We start from the raw sequence: 24,781 nt of genomic DNA, 5'->3' as shown, positions 1-24,781 counted from the left end.
ATCGCAACAGTCACAATAACAATAATAATACTAATAAGTTAGTTATATAGCCAGTGTTTGATCAGTGCAAATCAACCATTATCATGTTGATTCCCTTAGAATGAAAATGAAATATTCCAAGATGCCCAGTAAACAAATGTTTAAGATCAACAGAAAAGATTTAATGTAGCAATCCCGACAAATTAAAAAAACTGATTTAAACATAAATATAAAACATATAACTATAACTAAAGGCAAGAATAAGAATTAGTGCTTATAGTAGTGCTCTGGAGGTCTCCTGATTTTTATTTTTTTCACTCACTTACTCTTCAAGGGCCAACAGAGAATCTAATATTTTACTAAAACTGATAATTTTGCTTGCCTACTTGCATATTGAATCTTTTAAATGCTGAGAGGAAGAGCAATTAAGCAAGATATAAGGGCACATTCTATTAAAGTACAAGTATTTGTAAAACAAGTACAGAGGTGCAACACTGTGGTGATGGGACAGGAGTAGGAGCTTGGTTGACAGATTTTTCTCTTTGATTCTGTCTAATAAGGAAAGACTAGAAATTGATTCACCAACCCAGATGTGGTAACAATACGCCATTGCTAATATTAAGATCAAGCTTTCCCTTCATTTCTCATAAACGTATATTCTAATATGTGATTTTCTTTCCTTTCTTTTTTAATATTTTCAATTATTATAAAGATTAAGACTTAGCTTCGTTGCTTATAAACATTAAGTTTGCATATGTGATCATTGAAGTGAGATGGATACATGTTCATTTTTTTTGGTCTTTATTTTTTTCTTCCTTTCACTTTCAGTGCTTGAACCGCTGGAGAATATAATCCAACTAACCATTGATTATACAAGGCAGCGAAAAATATTTGGGTCACCTATACTAAACAATCAGTACGTTCATTTCAAACTTGCAGAACTTCAGACAGAATTAGAATTGTTGAAAGCTCTCTTTCACAAAAGCATTGGTAAGAATCTTCATTTATTTAAAAAACAATTTCTTTTAGTTATCTTTATCGTTTATATTTTCTATATTCTATAAAACTTGGTAATTTTTGCATGCTTGTTTGCACATTGGATCTTTTAAATACTGGGAGGAAGGGCAATGAGACAAGAAGATCTGGGAAGAAAAGAATAGAAGGTGGAATTGTAAGAAGAGGATAATGAGGTAAATAATGGGTGAATGAGACGAGAAATGGTAAGAGGGAGAGTGGAAGGAGAATGATGTAAATAATTAAATGATGTAAATAAAGATGTTCAGTTAAGTTTTGAGGAGTTCAGAAAATAATAAAAAAATAAGAGATTACCTCACGTCTGCAATGGTTACTTCTGGTTGACCTGCATGCACAGATGGATAATAACCCGCATTATAACCCGTTGACCTGCATGCAGATGGATAATAACCCGAGTTGTTTTGTTTATTTTTTCACAAAATTGATTTTTGATATCGCGTTGACACACCAGTTCTCATATCACCGAAGTTAAGCAATGTTGAGCCTGGTTAATACCAGATGGGTGACCATTTGGGAATTCTAAGTGCTGTATGTGCTCTCTGCTTATCTCGGACTTTGTTTCCAGTCGTCTTGTACATACACTTCACTTGCCACTGGTATTTAACAATGTCAATTCAGGAGATGTGTGGTTGGAGATTGCGCAACTCCTGCCACAAAAATTTCACGTGCAGGCACCTTTTCGTGGGTATCTATAGTCTGTTAAAAACTGAAGGAACCCTGATTTTTAATGTAGTGCAACATTTCTTTTGAGAAGTAATTTGAAAACGAGAATTTAGGATGCTTAAAATGTACACAACTGGTTTTTACAAATAAGGACATGATTCGTTTGTTTATTAAAACAAAAAAAAGAACACTCACCAAAAAATAAGTAATACCTTTATCTCCATTCAAAATAAATCTTTCTCGATATTAAAAATCGACCTTCTGATGAAAATTAAAATAACTGAGATTTATTATCAGTTTATAGAGCATACAAGTCAAATGGAAGAAACAAGTGTAAACCTCAAGTTATCTCTTTTATTTTACTTAGTTTTTTGGGTTCTTAAAATTTTATATACTCATGTGTACTTGGCCTTTTGGTCAAGATCAAAGTGTAGTATCTGTTCTTCAGATGCTGCACTTAAGATAATTTGTACCAGTCAATGGAGGGGAAACCCTCTATACTGGGAACCGCCTGGGTAATACCTAGGAGGTCCACCCTCCCAGGCCTTGCCACCGGGCTTTCTGGTGGGGCAAGTTTATTGCTTGCTGCCTGAGGCGCCCCGACCGGGGAATGCCGACGGGGTTACTCAGGCAATTTTTAAAATTGCAGGAGTGCCCCTCCTTTAGGGGAGCCTGCGGGGTTCCCACTTTCCGGCCTTGTGCCACATAATGCTGATGTGGGCAGCATTTAAATAAAAACCCTCTATACTGGGACAATTATTATTTTTGGTAACCAGAGTGCCCCCTTTTTGGCTACTTTTAGGGGAGCTGGTTTTTACCTCACATTAAAAACGGCCTTGTGCCTAATTTGCTCAGTGGGGGAGCAAATAAATACCATCTGTTCTTCAGATGCTGCACTTAAGATAATTTGTACCAGTCAATGGAGGGGAAACCCTCTATACTGGGACAATTATTATTTTTGGTAACCAGAGTGCCCCCTTTTTGGCTACTTTTAGGGGAGCTGGTTTTTACCTCACATTAAAAACGGCCTTGTGCCTAATTTGCTCAGTGGGGGAGCAAATAAATACCATCTGTTCTTCAGATGCTGCACTTCTATTTCTTGTTCTCTTTCGGTGGAGGAGAAATCCTTCACGACTGAGACAATTTTTATTTTTGTACCTTTTCTCCACGTTAAAAAACGACCCTGGTGTCTAACTCTGTCCCGTGGGGAGGCATAGTAAATAGGTACTCATGTGTATATATACATGTTTCTCTGATGTATGTATATGTAGCTGAGCTATATCATATAGTGTCTCTTTTGTGTATGTGTAATATATATGCACATGGGTCGTCTAGCAGCTCATATCATCTAGTGCATCATGATGCATATGCACGTGTATATACGTGTCATATATATATATATATATATATATATATATAGCAAAACTGGTAATTAGTAAAATCCTGAAGAAGGTGCTCAATACCATTGCAGAGCAAATATATATTTTTTATTACCGTTTTATCTGTTTTAGTTACACATATTTCTGTTACCGGATCGTATTCACGATCCAGCAACTTCGTCAAACTTGAACAGAAGTGGTTATTATGATTTGGAAAGACAATATTAGAAGACGATGAAGAAAAACAAGAAAAAAAAACTCAATTTTGATCTGACAGCATTTAAGTTTTAAGATTTAATAAATAAATAAATAAAACATCGAACAGTTGAGTATAAAAACCTTAGATAGACATGGATTTCGAGTGTATGGAGGAGAGAGAGAGAGAGAGAGATGTAGGTGGAGAGAGAAGGAGAAAGGTAATGTTGTCATGGTGTCACATGGAATTTACACGTTAATGATTTACGCGGATTGGGGGGGGGCCTTATTCGGAGTAACTAAGATGTGTCCTCTTAAGATAAGCAAAAGTTACAACCAATTTAAGTGAATTACCTATTTAAATGCATTTGCTGTAAAGGTCTTTAAGAAATTAAATAATTTAAAATAAATTAAAAATTAAATTAAAAATTGCTGGGCATGGATTGAATAGGAATAAAATTATAAAATATATTTTTTTTTTTTTTTTACATGGAGTTCACCACTTATCAAAGCCCCAATAGCCACTCGGGGATAAGGGTTATTGTGTGTACAGTACTCAATGGGATAGTGTAGCAATAGTATTGGAGAATTGGTAAGATGTCATTAATTAGGGGAGCGGTTCATCAGGAATTTGTTTGTGTTGGACTTGAAGACATCCAGGTTGAAGTCGGGAGGGAAACAGGCAAGCGGAACAGAGTTCCACAGGTGTGCAGTTCTAAGAAAGAAGCTTTGTTTGTGCAATCTACATTTTGATTTAGACACAGATAAGGAGTGGGGAAAATTATTGACGGTGGTTTCAGCTAGTCGGGTGTTTTTTGAAAAAGATTGGCAAGGGGGGACCAGAGAATGGAGCTCAGACGAGCACTTGCCATGGAAATAATGATAGAACAAAGACAGGCTCGCTACGTCTCTTCTGTGGGAAAGAAGTTGCAGGGAAGAGAAAAGGGCATCCCCACCAAGCCACAAAGTCTATATTGTACTCTGTCAAGGCAGGATAGGCTGTTTTTAGCAGCTCCTGCCCATATGTGGCAGCAGTACTCCATCTTTGGACGTACTTGGCTCTTATATAGATAGATAATTGCATCATTAGTGAGATATCTTCTGAAACGGTAGAAGGCTCCCACCATTTTCCCAGCGACCTTGGTCACAGACTTGATGTATGTGTTCCATTAAGATCAGGAGTAAAGGTCAAACCCAGAAGCTTATCAAAACATGGGGCCTCCCCTAGACGAGAGCCATCCATTTCAATTGATGCCAGATGGAGATCAGAGTGTTTATGATGTAGAGATACGAGCTTGGTCTTAGATTCATTAAAGGTAACCAGCCATCTCTTTCCCCACTGTAACACGCACTCAAGATCAAAGAGAAGAAGAATCAGAGAGAACATCATCATTTACGGCCTTTGATGTGTTGCCATAGATGGTTGTGTCATCAGCATAGATGTCAACGAAGAATTTTAGTATGTGTTTTGGGAGATCATTGATGTAGATCAGGAAGAGAGTTGGGCCCAGTATGGACCACTGAGGGACACCAGCATTAATACTGTGGGCCTCTGATTTCTGCCCATCAACCACTACTCTTATGAGCCTATCAGAGAGAAATGATTTAATGATTGAGAAAACATTTCCAGTTATACTGTAGCTGGAAATCTTGTGTAGTAGGCCTCTATGCCAAACCCTATCGAAGGCCTTTGATATATCAAGAACAATTGCCCTAGAAATGAAGCCTTTGTCGAGAGATTCGTTAATCCTATGAGATATAACTGTTAGCACATCTGCTGTAGGTCTAGCAGAACGGAAACCATATCGTGTGTCGTTAAGAAGTTTATTTCTGCTGAGGTGGTTGACTACTTCTCTATTTATTGTGGATTCCAGCGACTTACTCATGACACACAGGAGACTTATTGGTCTGTACTGAGAGGGGGATGACTTATCACCTGAATTCTTAATATTAAAAATATGCATGTAGGTAGATATAGGTAATAATAATAATAATAATAATAAAAGATAAAAAATATAATATATATATATAATAAAATAAAATAAAACTAATAATGATAATAATGAAAATAATAATGATAATAATGAGATAAAAAAAGATAATAGTAACAGAGAGCAATACTAACAATAGAATGATAAAGATAAAAGTAATGGTAAAAATGAAAGTAAAGGAAATTGGGTAGATATATACATATACATACACACATATGTGTATGTATGCATATATATGTATATGTATATATCTACCCAATTTCCTTTACTTTCATGTTTACTATTATTTTACCTTTATCATTTTATTCTTAGTATCACTCTCTGTTACTATTATTATCTTTTTTTTATTATTTTTATTATTATCATGATTTTATTATTATCATTATTAGTTTTATTTTATTTTATTATATATATTATATTTTTTTATCTTTTATTATTATTATTATTATTATTATTATTATTATTATTATTACCTATATCTACCTACATGCATATTTTATAATTTTATTCCTATTCAATCCATGCCCAGCAATTTTTAATTTAATTTTTAATTTATTTTAAATTATTTAATTTCTTAAAGACCTTTACAGCAAATTACTCCGAACAAGCCCCCCCCACCAATCAGTGTAAATCATTAACGTGTCAAATTCCATATGACACCATGACAACATTACCTTTCTTGTCTTTTCTCTCCACCTATTCCTCTTTCTCTCTACATCTCTCTCTCTCTCCCTTCTCCATACACTCGAAATCCGTGTCTATCTGGCTAAAGTTTTTAAACTCAACTTTACCCGTGTTCAATGTTTTTTTTAATTTATTTATTTAATTATTAAATCTTAAAACTTAAATGCTGTCAGATCAAAATTGAGATCCCCCCCCTTTTTTTTCTAATATTGTCACAAATCATAATAACCACTTCTGTTAAAGTTTGACGAAGTTGTTGGATCGTGAATACGATCCGGTAACAGAAACATGTGTAACTAAAACAGATAAAACGGTAATAAAAAAATCCATATATCTTTGTATATATGTAATGTTTTCTTTTCTTGTATGCATAAATGTTTATTAAGTGGGTGGCTGAGTGTGTGTGGTGTTTACACATCTACAATTTCACATATAGACATACTTCATCAATCAAATGGGACACATAACATAATGAAGGACAGTTCTTTTAACATGATGAATAATATCTTTGCTGTGGAGCAGATCAGACAAAAGGAACACATACCTTCTTGAATAGTTCTTTGACGTATTGCCTTGAAATTGAAGACACTTTTACTCCCAAGAAACTCATAACGACCAAGTTATATTTTATATATAACATTTATTCTCTGTTTTTGGGTTCCTTTGGATTCGCACGCATTTTTCAGTAGTTCTTATATTCTTCTAGTTGGTCCAGTTGAATGCTACCACAACTCTAACTCGAACCTCTTCTGGCAGACTGCTCCTCCTGACTAACTAACTGACTCTCTTGACTGGTTTGTGTTTCGTGAATATGTGATAACTCTTTCTTTGTTAGTTATCATTGTAAACTAGAATTCCAATCTTTCATTATAAATATTCAATTGTAAATATTTTATTTTTTAACTATATCTCTTCTAACACATTTTTCTGCCATTGAAAAGATCCATTTCAATTTCTTCCTTTATTGAAAACATTAATTTCAATAACGGTTTTCTTTATTGAATATTTCATATTCAATAACATTTGAACATTTTTGTAGCGCCACCTCTTGCCTCCTCATTCCATCTGGTCATCCGAGAGTCCAATATCCAACAAAACCCTAATTGATCCAACATTTTGATTTTTTTAGTATATATCTCCAATTTATTGAGCAATCAGCCTTACAGCAATCATATGCAGAGTCTTTGGGACTCTTATTAGGATTGCAATAGTGAAACATTGAAACACAAATCATCTAGTTAGAAACTCCCAACATAATTTCACATTTGATAGATCATTTTTTATGAATTTATGCTGTCTAGGCACGGATCCTTGCATTGCAAATGGATATTCTAAAATTAGCGAAGGTGTAATAAAGAGCAACAATAATGATGTAAGTTGTGGCAATTTAAGTCTCGAGTCTCTCGTTACAAATAAAGTGGCCTTGCGAACTGGTAATAATCATGACGAACACACTGGTATGATTAAAAAAAGTGTATTAACAAAATATGTTACAGGATTCATGATTCTGGAGCCATAACTGCCATGAATCACAGGATTTACTTCCTTCCCACTGCAAGAAAATGTGACACAAAGTCGGAAGGTGGGGAGCATCAAGCCAGTATCCCTAATGGAGGAACACTGAGTAGCCTTGTTGGCATTCCTTGGAGAGGGCACCTTAGGCAGCAAGCAATAAACTTACTCCATCTGAAATATGAGAGGCAGTGCCTGAGAGGAATGTCTCAGCTTGATAGATAAAAGGTCACCAAAATGGCCGAAAAAAAGATTGGGACTTACACAAGACAGTACAAGTCTTCCCGTCCTTCAATCAACTTAATTCTTAATATTACCCTTAAAATCTGAATAGATGCTCTATAAACTAAAAAAAAAAAAATGAAATTAAAAGTTAACCTAAAATGACGTAAACATAGCACTAATACCGAATATTTAATTATCGTTAAAAATCAATAATCAAATAATTGACATAACTTTAAAGCGAAAGCACATAATTTCAGCAGAGGCTCATAATGTAACAGTATACATGCTCAATCATAGAACTTATGGTTCGAGGTTCGAGCCTTATAACAGTCAACTTATGCTGATGAGCTGTAGAATAGAAAAACACATGTACATAGAGTATTGTTTTATGCTAGTAAAAGTTATTTTTATTTTTATGTTCTCCAATTTTTCAGTGATCATCCTGTATGTTAATCTATGAAATGTGAGTGAATCAACGTTTATTTCGCTTAGGCTTTTTTTTTTGTATATACTTTAATAACACACAATACATGCTTAAATATTTGTTAGTTTTCAGATGGAATTATGTTTGAAAACAAAATCTATTTTAATTGTTCTAATTAGCCATAATTTGATCATAACTTGTCAAGTGACTCATTTGTTATCAATTTGCTATCTATCACCTTCACCCTCTCTCACTGTGGTTTGACCCTCCACCTCCATGCTGTTATTTTATATGGTAATTTACTTTTGTCACTGTTTCTACTCTCTTTCTTCCTTTTGCCTTCTTTCAACAGTCTTTGGTGCTACCAGATGAGGCTGTCTGATGATACTGGCTTCATGACCTGAAACACACCAAATATTAATGTTATTGTTTTTCTCTCTTTCTTTTGCAAAACTCAGTCTTATTCTGCAAAGTCAAAAGCACAAACAGTTTCCTCTACGAAACAATCAAACTGAATACTATAAATAATTATTTGAATATATAAAGAACTTGAAGTATAATATTTTTCTCCCAAAATTACTGGATTCAGCATTAATTAACCAAAAAAAAGGTTGACATGCCATAATACAACAAAACCAAACATCATAAATGAATATTTGAAAATATAAAAAACTTGAAGCATAAAAGCCTTTTACAAAATTACTGGATTCCGCATTAAATAGCCTTAAAAGAGTTAATATGCTATAAAACAAAACAACCAAGCCAAACTTTCACCAGTCAAAGTTAATAAAACTAATTATAAAACACCTGATTGGAATAGTCCATTAAATAAACGATAGAGAATATCACCACAGTATGATAACTAGGTCTATGACAACAGCATATTCTTTTCATTGTTTTGACTCTCGAGTATATATCTGACACAGTTAATCAATCAAGAACCGCATCAGCACTCTATATAAAAGCATATAAGAGAGCAATGGATACACACTCGAGAGTAAAAATAATGAAAAGAATATGCTGTTGTCCTAGCCCTAATGATAACTATTTAACTTATAGCTGGAGAGAGACTAATTTTAGAGTTTGGAATTTTATTTTATTTTATAATTTAAAAAAAAAAAAAAATTTAATTTGTTTTCATGCGAGTCAGGGAATTTCTGAATTTGTTTTTAGATAATGGATTTCTTCACATTTGACAAATAAAAACAACCTCGGAGAAATCATAAAAGCATATTGATTGGAAGTTTTATTATAATTTTCAATTTTAATATTTTGAACGGTCCTTATCAAAATTAGGTGGAAGAGTACAAATACGATTGATAACTTAAATTTTTTCTTTTTTTTTTTTTTTTTTTACAAGGGTGTCACCACTTATCAAGGCCCAGAGGCCACTCAAGGATAAGGGTTAATAGGTATACATTAGTCATTGTGATTTTAGCATAGTAAGCAGTGGGAATTTTGAATCTTGGATTACTTAGGGGGACGATTCAATTAGAACTTGTTCACATTGGACTTTTTCTTTTTTTTTTTTTTTTTCATAGGTATCAACTCATTATCAAGGTCAAAGAGGCAACTCAAGGATAAGGGTTAAAGAGTGTACAGTAGAAATTGGACAATATAATAATCATTAGTAATGAAAATTTGTTAAATTTGATAACTTATATGGAACGGCTCATCAAGAACTTATTTACGTTAGACTTGAAGACAACCATATTGAATATGACAATAATGATCTATTGCAAAAAATAATGTCTAGGAAAGACAACTCTTACTAAAATATGAGAAGTTACCTCCCTTGAAAAATCTTTCTACGAAATTATAAATTGTTTCCATCAGTTATTTGAAACGAATCTACTACTTTAGGAATCGAGGCCGGTGAAAATTGATTGACTAAAATAAAAATAGGGGAGAATGACGCATACGGAATTCATAAGGCAGAAAGAATGGCGATTTGGTGTCTGTGTGTAACTGAAACTCTGTCTTATTTATCAAACTTATTTATAACATTGAGAATTATTATCTTCTTTTGATAAGACAAAAAATAAGGGAAAAAGCGAAAGGAAAGTAGATGTGATGCGTCGCATCGCCATCGCCGATGCGATGATGAAAAATGTAATTTTTGTTAAATAATGAAACAAATATTTTGATATTTATTTGGTTTGGAGTATTTTTCATCACGCATAACAGTACAAACGAACAACTTATTCATAAAACCGTAAAAATAGAGTGAAATTTTGTAATGGTTGTGTGTCTTGTTTTGAATCTTTTTGTGTTAATTGATTAAAAAATAAATAAACAGAACGAAAAATGTAGGGTTTGTTTTTACATTTTTTTTAATAAAAAATAATTAAATGAAAAAAAAAAAAAACAAAGAAAAATATTTTAAAAGGAAAACATTTAAATAAAAAGATTAAAAGTAAGATTTAAAAAATTTTAAACACGATAAAAAATATATTTACAAAAAAAAAACAATTAAAAAAATAAGAGTAAAAGACTATTTAAAAAAACAAGTTTAATTTTTTTAAGGCAAGATTAAAAAAAATGTTTCAAAGCAAGATAAAAAAAATGCTATTTTAAAAAAGCAAAAATTAAAAAATATTTAAAAAAAAGTTTTAAAAAGCAATATTAAAAGAAACAATTTACAAGATTAAATTTTTTTAAAGCAAGATTTGAAGACACAGGAACAAATTTTGAAAACCAATATGAAATGTTAGCAAAGACTTGATAATTATTATTAGATTGAATTCGAATATAAAAAAGAAAAATAAGCAGAAGCAAATTTGATTCATTTCCGGCTTCCTTAAAAGACATACAACATAAAAAACAACTCTGTCATTATAAAGTAGAGATGCTTTATCCACATCATCAATATTTTCTTCACGTTACGTTATTATGAATCCTGCATGCCATCTAAGAACTATGCTTCATATAAAGAAACAAAGAATAATATTTTATCTAGAAGTTTTGATCTGAGATAGATTTCATCCTGCAAGGTGAACTGTTAATGTGTTAGCTGTAATATCACATAGGATCAGTGAATCTCTTGATGGGGGCTTTGTTTTTAGAGCAAAAGCTCTTGATATATCAAAGGCCTTGAATATTTCTTTTAAAAATTTTCTTATTGTGTCCAAGCTTGGGATGGGACATCCTACCAGATGCCAAACAATCACCCACTATATAATACATTCCAACCGAGAGATCTTTTAAAGATTCTAACCGTCCCTTTAAGTGCAATTGTTTGAATCCCTCTTGCTCTTGGTTCACCGGGTATATTTGCCAGGTAGATTTTGAAATTCTTTTTCATGGGTCCAGTTTTTTCTATAATTTCTGGAATGATAGAGATCTTCCTAAGATTCCAGTTTTTTTACATGTCGTACATAAGACCTTGGTATTTTGTTATTTTTTCCCTCTCAGCTGTGTTTCACCCAACATCGTTGGGGGACACTGACTTCTACTAAGGTTGCTTCTTGCTCCTTCTTATCCTATATCAATATGGTAGTTTTAATAGCTTTGTTTTCTAGGTATGTAGCTATAGGGATTGTGTAGTGATAGTGGATTGTGTATGTATCCGACACAAAATGTTGCTCCACAAACTTGCTAGCTATGGAATATTTAGCAACATCCTCACATCAATTAAATCCTAAAGTAGTCATTGATGGGCAGAGATCAGAATCATATAGAGTCAATGCTGGTGTGTCTCAAGGATCTATTTTGTGTCCGACATTGTTTCAGATCTTTATTACTGATCTTCCGAATCATATCGTGGGATCATTTGTTGACATTTATGTAAATAATTAAGTTACTAATTATTATAAATTATATTAAATAATCTAAATTCTACACAATCTAAACCATTAACGATTGCTAACTACCATCTTATATTAATTAACCTTTAACCTCAAGTAGTCTTCAGGCCTTGGTAAGTGATGACTCCCTTGTAAAAAAAAAAAAGATGACACCACTATCTATGGCGGCACTTAAAAGAGCACTGGTAATCAAAATTTCACTGATTTCCTCTCTTCAAATTTGAAGCACTCAGGGAAGAGGAAGTGGATTAAATATATATAATGTAAGTAAATGACAAAAAGTCTGTATTCCAAATTTGAAGATGTTGTCCATCTTACCATTTCTTTCTTTCAGCATGTTAAAATGTTCAATTCTTGACAGCACCTGTTTCTTAGTGCAGAATCATTCATATAATTATTATGTCAATTTTTTAATTTATTCCACCCTTACTCATCAGTAGAATAGGAACTCATCAATTTAAAAAATGAAAATAAAGGAATATGGGCATGATTACAAAATCTGAAAATCGGAAGAGAAGTTGCACTCGTCTAGCTGTAAACACTATCAATAATTCCCCCCACTCTTTATCTGTGCCTAAACCTAAACGTAGATTCCATGAACAGAGCTTCTTTCTTAGAACTGCACGCCTGTGGAATTGTCTTCCGTTTTCCTGCTTTCCGGCTGACTACAATATGGTTGTCTAAGTCTAACGTAAATAAGTTCTTGATGAGCCGTTCCATATAAGTTATCAAATTTACCAAATTTTCATTACTAATGATTACTATAATTTCTAATGTACACTCTTTAAGCCTTATCCTTGAGTGGCCTCTTGGCCTTGATAATGTGGTGATGCCTATGTAAAAAAAAAAAAAAAAAAGTTGCAATAGTATTTTCCTTTAGTTAGACCATCTTGAAGGTACAAGCCTTGGACGTGTCGAGTAAGTGGGAAACCAGCTTGCTACTAGTTATTATTAGGTCTACATATCACATGTCTATAAATGACACAATCACGTTGACACACCGGTTCTTGCCAGATCACCGAAGTTAAGCAACGTTGAGCCTGGCCAATACCAGATGGGTGACTATTTGGGAAGGCTAGGTGCTGTATGTACCTTCTGGGAAGGTTGGGCGTGGGGCCAGCACCCTCACCCTATAAAAAAAGAATTCCTCGCTACAAAAACATCTACAAAAGTTGTAGATGGCCTATGCCCCTCCAGGGGCTCAAGGGCTATGGATATCACATGTCTGAGCTACTTTGCTTTTAAAGAAAATCTTCCTCAGATTCCAACATGCTAATCAATCATGTGATTCCTGACTTTTGCTTTCTGTCTTTTATCTACATTTCCCATGCGTCTCACCTTGAAACTTCTGATGTGTTTGCCGTTTTACATTGTAAAAATAGGGAAAGTTAACCTGTTTTAAAGTCATCGGAACACAGCAATTGGTCTCCATGCTTATAATAAATTGTGCTGTGACCTTGTCTTCCTCTTTTCAGGATTTAATTCATTATTGGATGCATTCTACTTTTATGAGGGCCTGTGAAAATAAAGTTTTAGAAGTTAAATGTCTAAAAAATATTGCTTTTGTTTAATATAATTTTAAAACGTATCTATTGGGTTGGTTGTTCTTTATTTATTTTAATGTAATTCATTTTTCATGCAGATTTTGAAAATCTTCAGAATGTGTGTGATTTGTCTGGCTGTCAAATGACAATCTTGTTGAACTATGGTTTTCACGTTGTCACTGTTGATCATCCTTGGTTGGCCAGAGGAAGGAGTATTTCTTACTGAAATATTTCCTATTCAGAGCAAATGATTTCTTCTACACTCGTTCTCGAGTAGCATTCTCCACCATACACATGGCATATCTTTATGCAAGTTTCTCTAACTTCCTTTTTTGTAGTAAAAAAGCATCAGCTATCACTAGTACTTTGCTGGATCTTTCATTTTAAGGCCTAAACTACAAAGGAAAATGTAAAAGCTTCTCTGCTTGGAGGCTTATTATGCACTAACATCAACAAAACTCACTACAATAAATACAAGATTTGAAGAATAGGAGTATAAAATGATTTTGAAGTGGTCAGAAAGATGACGTTCAAAAAACTTTTCACTTGATCACAGTCGATCGTCTTTGGCCAGCCAGAGCGAAGAGCATCTCGCATTGAAAAATTTCCTTTTCGAAATCAAGCAAACCATTTCTTAAGCAGCATTTTCCTTATACACATGGCATATCTTCATGCAGGTTTCTGTAGCTTTTTTGCTTTTCTGCAGTAAAAAAAACATCACATGTCAGCAGTGCTCTGCTTTACCTTTCATTTCAAGGCCTGTAATACAAGCAAAAACATAAGAATTCTTCGCAGGCTTATTACACACTAACGTCACCAACACTTGTTACAGCAAATACATACTCTGAATATTAGGAATATAAAACTATTTTTAGTAATTTAAAAGATAACATTAAAAAAAATAAGAATCTTTTTGTCCAACCCAATATATAGAATCATGTGACATTTTGCTTAAAAGAATAGATATCTGAGAGAATGTCTAGGTATATATAGATTGTTTGATTGCTTTGTTTTACAGCATATCAACCCTCTTTGTTTTATTTAATGCCAGATTAAGTAATTTTTGAAAATAATTTTATAATTCAAGTTCTTTATATTTTCAAATATTTATTCACACTGTTTGGTTTGATTGTTTTGTTTTATGGTATAGTAATCCTTTCTGGGGCATTTAATGCTGAATTCAGTAATTTTGGAACAAGTTTCAAGTTGTTTATATCTTTAAATATTTATTTATGGTGTTTGGTTTGCTTGTTTTGTGGAGGAATATTTTTGTATTTGATTTAGCAGAACATGATTGAGTTTTGCAAAAGGAAACGAAAAACAATGACACCAATGTTTGGCGCATTTTAGGTAGGAGGCCAGTATCTTCAGACAACCTGATTTAGTAGCATGAGTTTGGTAAAGATAGGAAGATGGTAACTGTTATATCGTGGGATGCATTGGATCAATATGACATAAAATATCTTACCGCAGAGAGTCCAGTTTTCACGTTGATATGTAGCAGCTCATGATGGAAAAACGCAACACTTATGAACAAATAAGGAACCTCTCACTGTTGCATAACGATAAACGTTTATTAAGAAGACACACACACATGTAACTACAATTCAAACATAATAAATGAAAGTTAGAAGTCCAAATTTGATAAATGGATGAACGGGAATGATATTTATCTCGCCATTTTCAAAGTCACACTGTTTTCCCTCCACTTTCTCCACTTCCGGTTGTTGATCTTGCGAGAAATTGTGAGAATTTAAAGTTTAGGACGACGGACAAAGGGAAGCAACTTTGCCCAAAGAAGTAAAGAATTACTTCCCTTTGCATTATACTTTTGTTTCATCCCTACAGTAACCAATAAGGAACAAGGTATATAGAACAGGTAAAAATGAATACAGCATCATGATAAATTCAATGTTTGAAATAAAAGGAAAATTACATTTTGGACGTCCGAGTTGCTTTGCTTCGAAATGAAATCTTTCCTAGATTCAAAATGATCGATTTGGAGTTCGACTTTTTTTAAGCATAATTCTATTTTTTTTTTGTTTTATTTAGTTTGCTCTTTGTTTATTAGCTTATTTCTGTCTGTTTTCACGCATAGACTTATAAAAACATAAGTTGATTTATTAAACAAACGGACACTTATCTATCTGCTGCGCAATAACAGTTTTATGCGATTCCATCCAAATGAGTGCATTCAAATATAATTTGATTTGCAATGATGTGTGTTTTGCATGTAATTTTATTTAATTTTCTTTTATTTCTAACATTGAATTTATTTCTGTCACAATCAAACATCTGCAATGCAGAGAGTCTATTGCTTATGCATTTATTCTGATCAATGAGTAATGAGCATGCAAACAAAAGAATAATGGAGATTTGACATCTGTCTGTAACCGAAAGTATGTCATATTTCTCATTGATTGGTTTTGTAACTTATCGTCTTATTTTGATACTGTTGTCAATATCTGCGTACACATTAAGATGGGTTTAATTCAAAACAGACTCTGTAATTAGTATGCATTAAATTACTGCTGCACATTTAGGGAGGTGCCGCTGGGAGCACTCTTTCTTACTTTTACAGTGTACAAAATTGACTTTGTAATCGAGTAGCGATAATCTCCCCCCCCCTTACAGCCTCTCTCTCATGGGAGAAACATTACAAAGCTCTCTCTACTCTATTGTTATTTACATGGTAGGTGCTCAACTGAGCTCCAATATTTGGTTCCCTCCATAAAACATCCACAACAAGAAGTTGTCTAGTTACAACCTCAGCAAAGTTTCTTTCCTAGAATTTCCCTTCTGTGAAATAAAATGCCACACGTTTGTTTCCCAACTGATTGCAACATGGTTGCCTTCAAGTTTAATGTTAACAAATACTTTTTGAACTTTCCTCTTGAATAATCAACTTCTACTCATACCACCCATTCTTTACAAACTAAACTGACAATCTTTTTAAGGCTTATCCTCAAATACATGTGGGCTTTGATAAATGGTAACCCATTAGTATATAAAAAGTAGCTACTAACCATCCCATTCAGCATTTTTTCTAACTGGAGGTGTCAATTGATGCAAAAAATTAGATGTAGATGTGGGTCTGTAAAAATAATGTGAAAGACAGAATTTTCTACATGAGGCTAGAATGTGGAGAAATAGGAAAATTTCATTAAAGCGTAAAGAGTAGAATTTGAGCTATGTGTTCAAGGTGTTGCATTACAAAGAAGAAGTCACCAGAAACTTGTAGTGGATAAGCTGATAAAATCTTTCTCATTTTTCTGAACTGCAAAAGAGAATGGTCGTATTTGGAGCAGCTGCTCCCTCCTGCTGAGGGAAGCCAATTTGTATACTCAGAAGAAAAACCATTGAAAATATTGTTTTTTATTTACTTCCTTCCTACTGCAGGAAGATGTGATGGAAGGTGCTAGTGCTCTTAAATGAGAGGCACTCTGACCTATTAAAAATTACCTGGGCAACTTGTCAATATTTCCCAGTAGGGGTGCCGCATATAGTAAGCAGTAAATTTACTACACCTAAAACATGGGAGGCAATGGCCTGGAAGGGTGGATCTCCTAGAACTGCATAGGTCATCAGCTGTTCCTCAGTCAATGATGAAAAGACATTTCAAAAATGACCTAGACTCTGTTGGATTTGGTGCCAAAGTATTAGTCACGGCTGAAAGTATTATTAAACTTTGAATGATTGTGTATTGTTGCTATTAATTTTTTACAATCACTAGTATTAAAAAAAACAACAACAATAAAAAGGAAGATGCTATGTATCACTTATCGAACAAGACTCTGGCTATTTAATTGACGAGCCTAATTTGAATAATCTGCTAAGATTGAAGAATTGGTTCCCTGTCGTGCTATAAGGCAAATAAACATAAAGAAAAATGCAAAATGTTTATTTTCCTTGTTTTTTTTTTATGTGAGCACTGATACCTTTGGGAAAAGTATAGATCCATAATCTCCCTTCAGCTATGGGTAAAGTATTAATCTGTGTCCACTTAATTGCTCTGACAAACTCCAAGCATAAGTACCCCTTTGACAACAATATTCTCAAACCTGACAAGCAGAAAAATCCCACCTCTACACTGTAGAGATCCTTAGATGTCGTAAAGCCTTCTACTTTAATAGTTTTTCTTTTGAACTGCTGCACTTTGGAATTCCCTCTTGAACCTCTGCTTCTCTGACCTTACTGACATGCAGAAATTCAAGCGTAATGTGAACAGATATTCAAGCGTAATGTGAACAGATATCTCGCTACCCAACTCCATAAATAGTGTCCCTGCAAATCTGGTCCCAAGTAGTAGCCCCTCACGAATAAGTGGCTCTGTGCCTTATTTGGGGTGAAATGACAATTAAAAAAAATTGTATCCAATGAATCATTGTTAGTTATTGTTTTGAGGTGATTTTGAAGTTCAGAAGTTAATACGTGACAATCATAGGAACGTGTAAACAGACAAGACAAAATTGAGGGAACACATGAATGATTAGCATGGTAGGAGATAAGTAGAGAAATTAATAGATATCTAAAAAAGATGGATGGCTTATTTAGCTAATTATAAATTCCAGTTAATTTGAACAATTAAAATCTTTTTTAAACATAACTCAATCCCAGAACTAAAGTATCTTTTAGTAAGTATTTTGTGTTATTAAAGGATATAGGAAATAAACCTTAGTTAACTGTTAGAACATTTAAATAATTTTCAATAATGGTTATGTTTTTAAGCAATTTAAAGAAACCATTGAAATTTTCTTTGATTTCCTCTGATGTCAATAATCAGTTAATGTCCTCTCAACTGTTAAATTCTTTCTCTCAGATAGGCTTATAAGAGCAGACGTCGATGGATAGAAGTCAGAAGTTTATAGTATCAACGCTGGCCTCCCTCAGGGTTATATCCTGAGGCCAATGTTTCCTGATATTCATCAATGATTTTTCAAATCACATTCTTAGATCATTTGTAGATATTTATGCTGATGATACGACCATCTGTGGCAACACTTTAAAGGCTGGCAATGACCAAGATCTTATTGATTCTCTCTCTTCTGACCTTGAGCAGGTGATGCAATGGGGAAAAAGGTGGCTGGTTAATTTTAATGCCTCTAAAACTAAGCTTTTCTCTTTCCATCACTAATGCTCTGATCCCCACCTGGTTCCAATTGAAATGAATGGCTTTGATCTTGGGGAAGCACCATGTTTGGACAAGCTTGATTGATATGAAACACATGAAATCCATTGCCAAGGTCGCCAGAAAAATGGTTGGATCATTATCTCAGTTGAGAAGGTATCTCACTCCTGATGCAATCCTCTTTCTGTATAAGAGCCAAATGTGTCTGGGGAAGAGCTGCTCAAAGCACCCTTTCCTGCCTGAACAGGGTACAAAACTGACTTTGAAATCTGGTGGGAAATGTCTTTTTCTCTTCTCTGCCACCTCTTTCTCATAGAAGAGACATTCCAGGTCTATCTCTGCTCTATTATTATTTCCATGGCAGATTATTGATTATTTTTATTGGTATTTATGGTTCTGTCATGTAAAGCATTCGAGGCAAACACCTGACTAGCTACAAATGCTAACAGCAATTTCATTAATCTCTATCTGTACCTAAAGCTAAACAAAACTTTCACAGGCAAAGTTTTTTCTCAGAACTGGTCACTTGTGGAACAATACTACGAAGCTGCTTTCCAGCTGACTATAACATGGTCATTTTCAAGTCCGATGTAAACAAGTTCTTAATGAGTTGTCCTATAAAATAAATTAGTTAATCCGATAAACTCTTATCATTATATGGCCTCCATGGCCTTGATAAGCGGTGACTCTATTGTAAAAATGTCCATAAAAGAAATGAAACATAAATAAATAAAATTCATATTTTAAATACATTTTCTTTATTTAAAAAAAAAAAATTTTCTTTATTTTATAAAACAAAAATAAAATTAAACAAAGAATATGTCTATAAAGAATGTATCTAAAAAAAAAAGGTTTAAACATTTAAATGATTATTTTTATTGGTATTTTTAAGATTGAAAATAATTAAATAAAAACGAATTTGTTTCAATTCATTAAACCTATTAGCCGTTTTACAGCTATCTGTAAGAAACACAGTGTAAACATGTATTGTATTTTTTTTAAAGAGAAACACTATCATGCTAACTTTTTTTTTTTTTTTTTTTAAATAATTGATCTTATATTGGAAATGTTATTTGTAACTTTTTTCTCTATAACTCTTTTTTTTTCTATAACTATATTTGAAATTATTTCTGACTAATATATACAGGCAACTAGAAATTAAAAAAAAAAAAAAATTTCAAACTTGGTAAAAAATGAAGACCATTTTAGGCAGTTTGTTTTCATAATAATTAGTTAATTTGTTTAGGAGTGAATTCTGTACATTCAAATATGTAAACTCATACTTAACTTCATATACATGTATCTCCTAAATGTTAAAATTTACAAGAAAAAAAAAAACGAAATAAAATAAAATAATATTCTATGTTACTGATCATGTTACTGAGAAAGTATATTCCAAAATTCATAATGATCAGTTCATTAGTTTAGGAGTTTATCCTGTACAACAATATACAGTGCTGACAAAAAGAAAGTCTGCACTTGTCATTTAAAAAAAAAACCCCGCAGATTTAAGCTAAATTGAATGTAACTATTTAAAAAAACCTATATCTCATTTGATTTGCCTTTCATTCCTCTATAATTTTACCTGTTTATATTTGACTTTTAATTTAAATATTCTAGTGTTCACATTTAAAAGATTAGCTCCAAATCGAGAAGGCAAAATGAAACTGCAGCAACAAATGAGCTTAAAACCAGTTTAAAATGCTCACTTTTTATCATCTCTACTCGTAAAATATCTACTTTTTAGCATCTCTAATCATAATTGTTGTTGTTCCTAGGTTATGCAATGTAACATTTAGTCCATACACATCGAGTCTCTCTTAGTGATCGTCAGGAGCTCATTAATCTCTACCTTCCTGGTTTATCCAATCAAGAAATTGGCTGCAGATTGAAATGTGATGAGGAAATGGTACGGATGACCGGCAATGTTCGTGATGCCCCTAAATCTGGTCGTCCTAAAGTTACTTCTTACAGGGAAGACAATGCTATCAAGAACAACAGTGTGATCTTGTTAAAAAGTGCTTTCTTTGTACAGTTAAAAACAAATTGAAAGAATTTAATTTGCGAGGCTGTGTTTCAAGACGCAAGCCAATGATTTCTATAAAGAACAGAAAGCACTGTCTGGAAAGCTACTAGCTATCAACTACATGGTTAGAGGTTCAATACCTAACATAGATGCTAGTCTACTTGCACTTGAGAGCTGTGATTCAGCAAAACAATCTGTGGTTGACTCTTTCTCTATCTCTCTCTCTCTCATATATATAATAGAGAGAGAGAGAGTCAGTCACAGATTCTTTTGCTATATAACAGCCCTTCAGTGTAGCTAGACTAGCATCCACCCTAAGTTAGGTATTGAATCTCCAACTATGTAGTTGATAGCTGGCAGCTCTCACTGTATATATATATATATATATATATATATATATATATATATATATTAGATCTTATTGTGATAAGATGTCTGGTATTGTAAATAGAGCATTATCATAAATATTGAAATGATGAAAAAAAATCGAATATGATAATTTACAAGTTTATTAAATCATCAAGTGTTCAATCAAGGAATATAAAACCCGGCTTTTAATTCCTGGATTTTTAAAGAAAAGCTCTTCTCGTCAGAATGAGAAAACTAATAAAATGACTAATTATTGGCTAGCATTAATTTGAAAATTTGTAGCAAAATTTTTTAAAGATGTATTTAAAGAAAAAGTATATCAAGGAACGTTTCAAAATTGGTCAGAAAGACATTACATTAATGCAGATATTAAAAAAAAAACAATTTGAAAGTGGTAAAGTCGTATTCAGTAGGAAAGTGATTAATTTCAATAAAGTTCAAAGTGAAATGATTAATTCCAATAAAATCCAAAGTCAGAAGTCTGTGAGAGGTCAGTATATCAGTGGAGACATCATGCCGCAAATAAAGCTCCAAGAGTTAATTCTATTTATATTAATTATTTAGATTTAGATTTTTTTAGCTATATTGGTTTTCTGTAGTTTCTCATTTAATATAATATTTTTGTTTCTTCATTTAATTTCCTGATTCTTTTACAGGTCTCTACCTTCAAGGTAATGATGTTACAAAATATGCCTCCATGTGTAAACTGAAAGCTGGCCAACTCTCGCGACAGGTAGTTGACTCCTGCCTACAGTTTTGGGGTGGCATGGGATACACAGAGGATGCTCCTATGAGCCGATTTTATCGGTGAGTTGCTTTTTATTTTTACCTCAAACTGTTGGCAATATTAGTGGATGCAATTAGATTACTTTTCTAAAAAAAAATTACTCATAAATTAGTTGATTGAATCTGTTCTTAACTAAATTTTAATTTTGCTATAAAAAAATTGCAGGAAATATTAGTGGATGCAATTCTTTCATGTCAGAATTAAGGAGCAAGTCAGTAATATCAATTTACATACAATTTTTTATGTAAGATTTGAAGACGGAGCCAATAATAAATTGGATCAACGAATATTGCAGGTATTTTTTAATATCAAAATTGAAGATCAAGTCTTTACTTTAAAGCACCAAACATTGATTTTTTTTCCTTTTCCTTTGCCAAATTCGATCATGTTCTGCAAAAACAATAGCAACAATTTCCCCCTACAAAACAACCAAACATTATGAATGAATATTTGAAGATATAAAGAATTTGAACCATGAAAACTTAAAAAAAAAAAATTACTGAATTCGGTACTCCATCCATCTAGCGTGGCCGCAGTTGAGATTGAACTCACTACACAAGTTTTGTAGCGTAATTCAAATCTGGTCGGTAGCTGAATACTTGATGCTCCACCAGAGCTATCAAGGGTATATTTTGTGTCACCATCACTAGATGGGGTGCCTACCACGGCTTAAGAGAGTCCCATCTACCCTCGAGAGAAGGATAGACCATGTCAGTTTCTCAATCTGGTATTTTACCTCGCGGTGCAAAATTCGGTACTAAATAACCCAAAAAGGATTGATATGCCATAAAACAAAACCACAAAAGCAAACACCATGAATAATATTTGAAGATATAAAAAACTTGAAGTATAAAAGCTTTTTTTTCAAAAATTACCAGATTCAGCATTAAATGACCTGAAAAGGATTGATATACAGTAAAACAAAACAACCAAACCAAAATTATGTTAGATCACCTATTTTTATATTTGCCTCAACTTTTTTTTGTAACACAATATTATATATACAAATACTAGCATACCTGCTCTATCAAAAATGAGGGGAAAAAATATTACCCTTCACCAGTGTTTGCACTAATATTCATCTTCATATAAAACTCATATCAGTGAAACTAAAATCACTTTAACCACATTAACCACTTAGCTACTGTCTCATCTTAGTTGTTATACTAACAACATATCAGCTGATGTAACCTCTGACCTTCTTCAAATGCATCTCTTAGAACCTGATTACCTCCTAGTCAGACTTGGAAACTTCTGTCTGAATAATCTAAATAATCAATCCTCATTTTAATATAATATTTTTATTAATATATATATATATATATATATATATATATATATATATATACGTGTGTGTGTCTGTTTCTATGTGTATGCAAGGCAGATTTAGAGAGAGAGAGAGTGGGAGAGAGTGTAAACAATGTAGTCTAGTGATGTCACCAATTGTGAACAGCTAATAGCTTTGAAATGTCAGTCAGCTGCCATGCACGGACGGTCACAAAATGGCTGAATGCATTGTTTTCATGTGCACTCTGCTACAAGGCAGCAGGAACAGCTTGTCTGCAGTGCATGTCGGCGCCATTGCTGCCAATGCTATCGTTGACAAGTGCCACTGCCATCAGCCTCTTGTCTTGGTAATTAGGTCCTCACTCGTTGTGACCACATTGAAGCCATCATTGCTGACATTTGTTTTCGATTTCTTTTTTTTTTTTTTTTTTCGTTTTTATGGAAAGACGGGATGGCAGTGTGAATGTTGGTTGTATTCTTTGCTTTAGCTACAAAGTTCTGCACAAATCAAATACAATTGCTAACTTTCAAATTTATTTTTTTTTTTGCCAACATGTTCTACGTCAATAAACTTCAATAATATTAAAATCTAAATATCTTTCAAGTCAGTTTTATCTTTATGTTCATTTTAAATTGATCAAGAACTTATGGCCATTTTCATGTTTTTTCTTGGACTATTGTTTTCAATAATGATCATTTTCTTACTAGTGCACACTGTCTGGTCAAAAATAATGAAAAAAAAAAAACACTTATGCTTCGCCAATGTTCACACACACTATTTTTCTAGATATGTTACTAAAATATTCATAAAAAAAAAATCCAAGAATTACATCATTAATTGAATTTTTCATATATAAATTATTATCATTTCTGATGAACTAAAGAAAAAAAAAAGTCCACTCAGCATTAACTTTTTATTATAAAATGTAGGCTTTCTTTCCAAATTCATTTCAGATAATGGGCAAGTTTGATGTAGTTGTCTGACTTGCTATTTACCTTTTTTATGGAAAGATGGGGTGGCAGCTTGAGTGTTGGTTGTAACTACTAAGTTCTAAACAAATTAAATACAAATACTATATTTCTTTTGATCTTTTTTTTTATTATTAACATTCTCTGCATCAATAAACTTGAATAATGTTAAAAGCTTTGTTATCAATGTAAATTGATCAAGAACTTATGGCCATTTTCATGGTTTTTCTTTGGACTATAACGCAGCGATTATTTTTCTACTAGCGCACACACTGTCTGGTTGAAACTGATGAAAAAAAACTTATACTTTGCCAATGTTGACAGGTTACAAAACCAGCTTCGAAATCTAGTCGGCACAGCCCCTTCCCCTCCCTATTTTCATGGCAGGTGCTCAACTGAGCTTTTATCTGGTCCCCTCCCCCCAGTAAAACATTTGCGGCAAACACTCGTCTAGCTAAAACAACTATCAACAATTTCTCTTATTCTTTATTTGTGCCTAAATCTAAATGAAAATTCCATGAGTAAAATTCTTTCCTAGAACTATCAGTCTGTGGGACATATTACTGCGGGTCTGATTCTGAGCTGACTATAACATGTTCATTTTCAAGTCCAATGTAAACTAGTTTTTGTTGAGCTGTCCTTTTAAATAATCAAACACTACTTAAATTCCACCATTTCCAATCATCACAGTGTATAACTTAAAAAGTCATGTTGAGAGGATACTGTGTAAGTTTTTTTTTATAGTTTCTTTTTAAAATTAAAAAAAAAATGTGCAAGT

General features: G+C 33.0%; 1 protein-coding gene across 1 annotated transcript in view; it reads left to right on the top strand.

The window, feature by feature from the left end:
* The window catches only part of LOC145284778 (putative acyl-CoA dehydrogenase 6), a 168,236-nt gene that overhangs the window by 45,092 nt on the left and 98,363 nt on the right, over positions 1-24,781 (top strand). Inside the window, exons 7-8 of the mRNA XM_080133745.1 lie at positions 808-969; positions 21,617-21,767. Of these exons, the coding sequence (XP_079989871.1) occupies positions 808-969; positions 21,617-21,767 (313 nt within the window). The remainder of the gene's footprint in view (positions 1-807; positions 970-21,616; positions 21,768-24,781) is intronic.

This window comes from Euprymna scolopes, chromosome 9 (genome assembly GCF_053919585.1).
Source record: "Euprymna scolopes isolate OS-2025 chromosome 9, ASM5391958v1, whole genome shotgun sequence".
Classification (NCBI taxonomy): domain Eukaryota; kingdom Metazoa; phylum Mollusca; class Cephalopoda; order Sepiida; family Sepiolidae; genus Euprymna; species Euprymna scolopes.
This window is presented reverse-complemented; position numbering and strand designations above follow the sequence as displayed.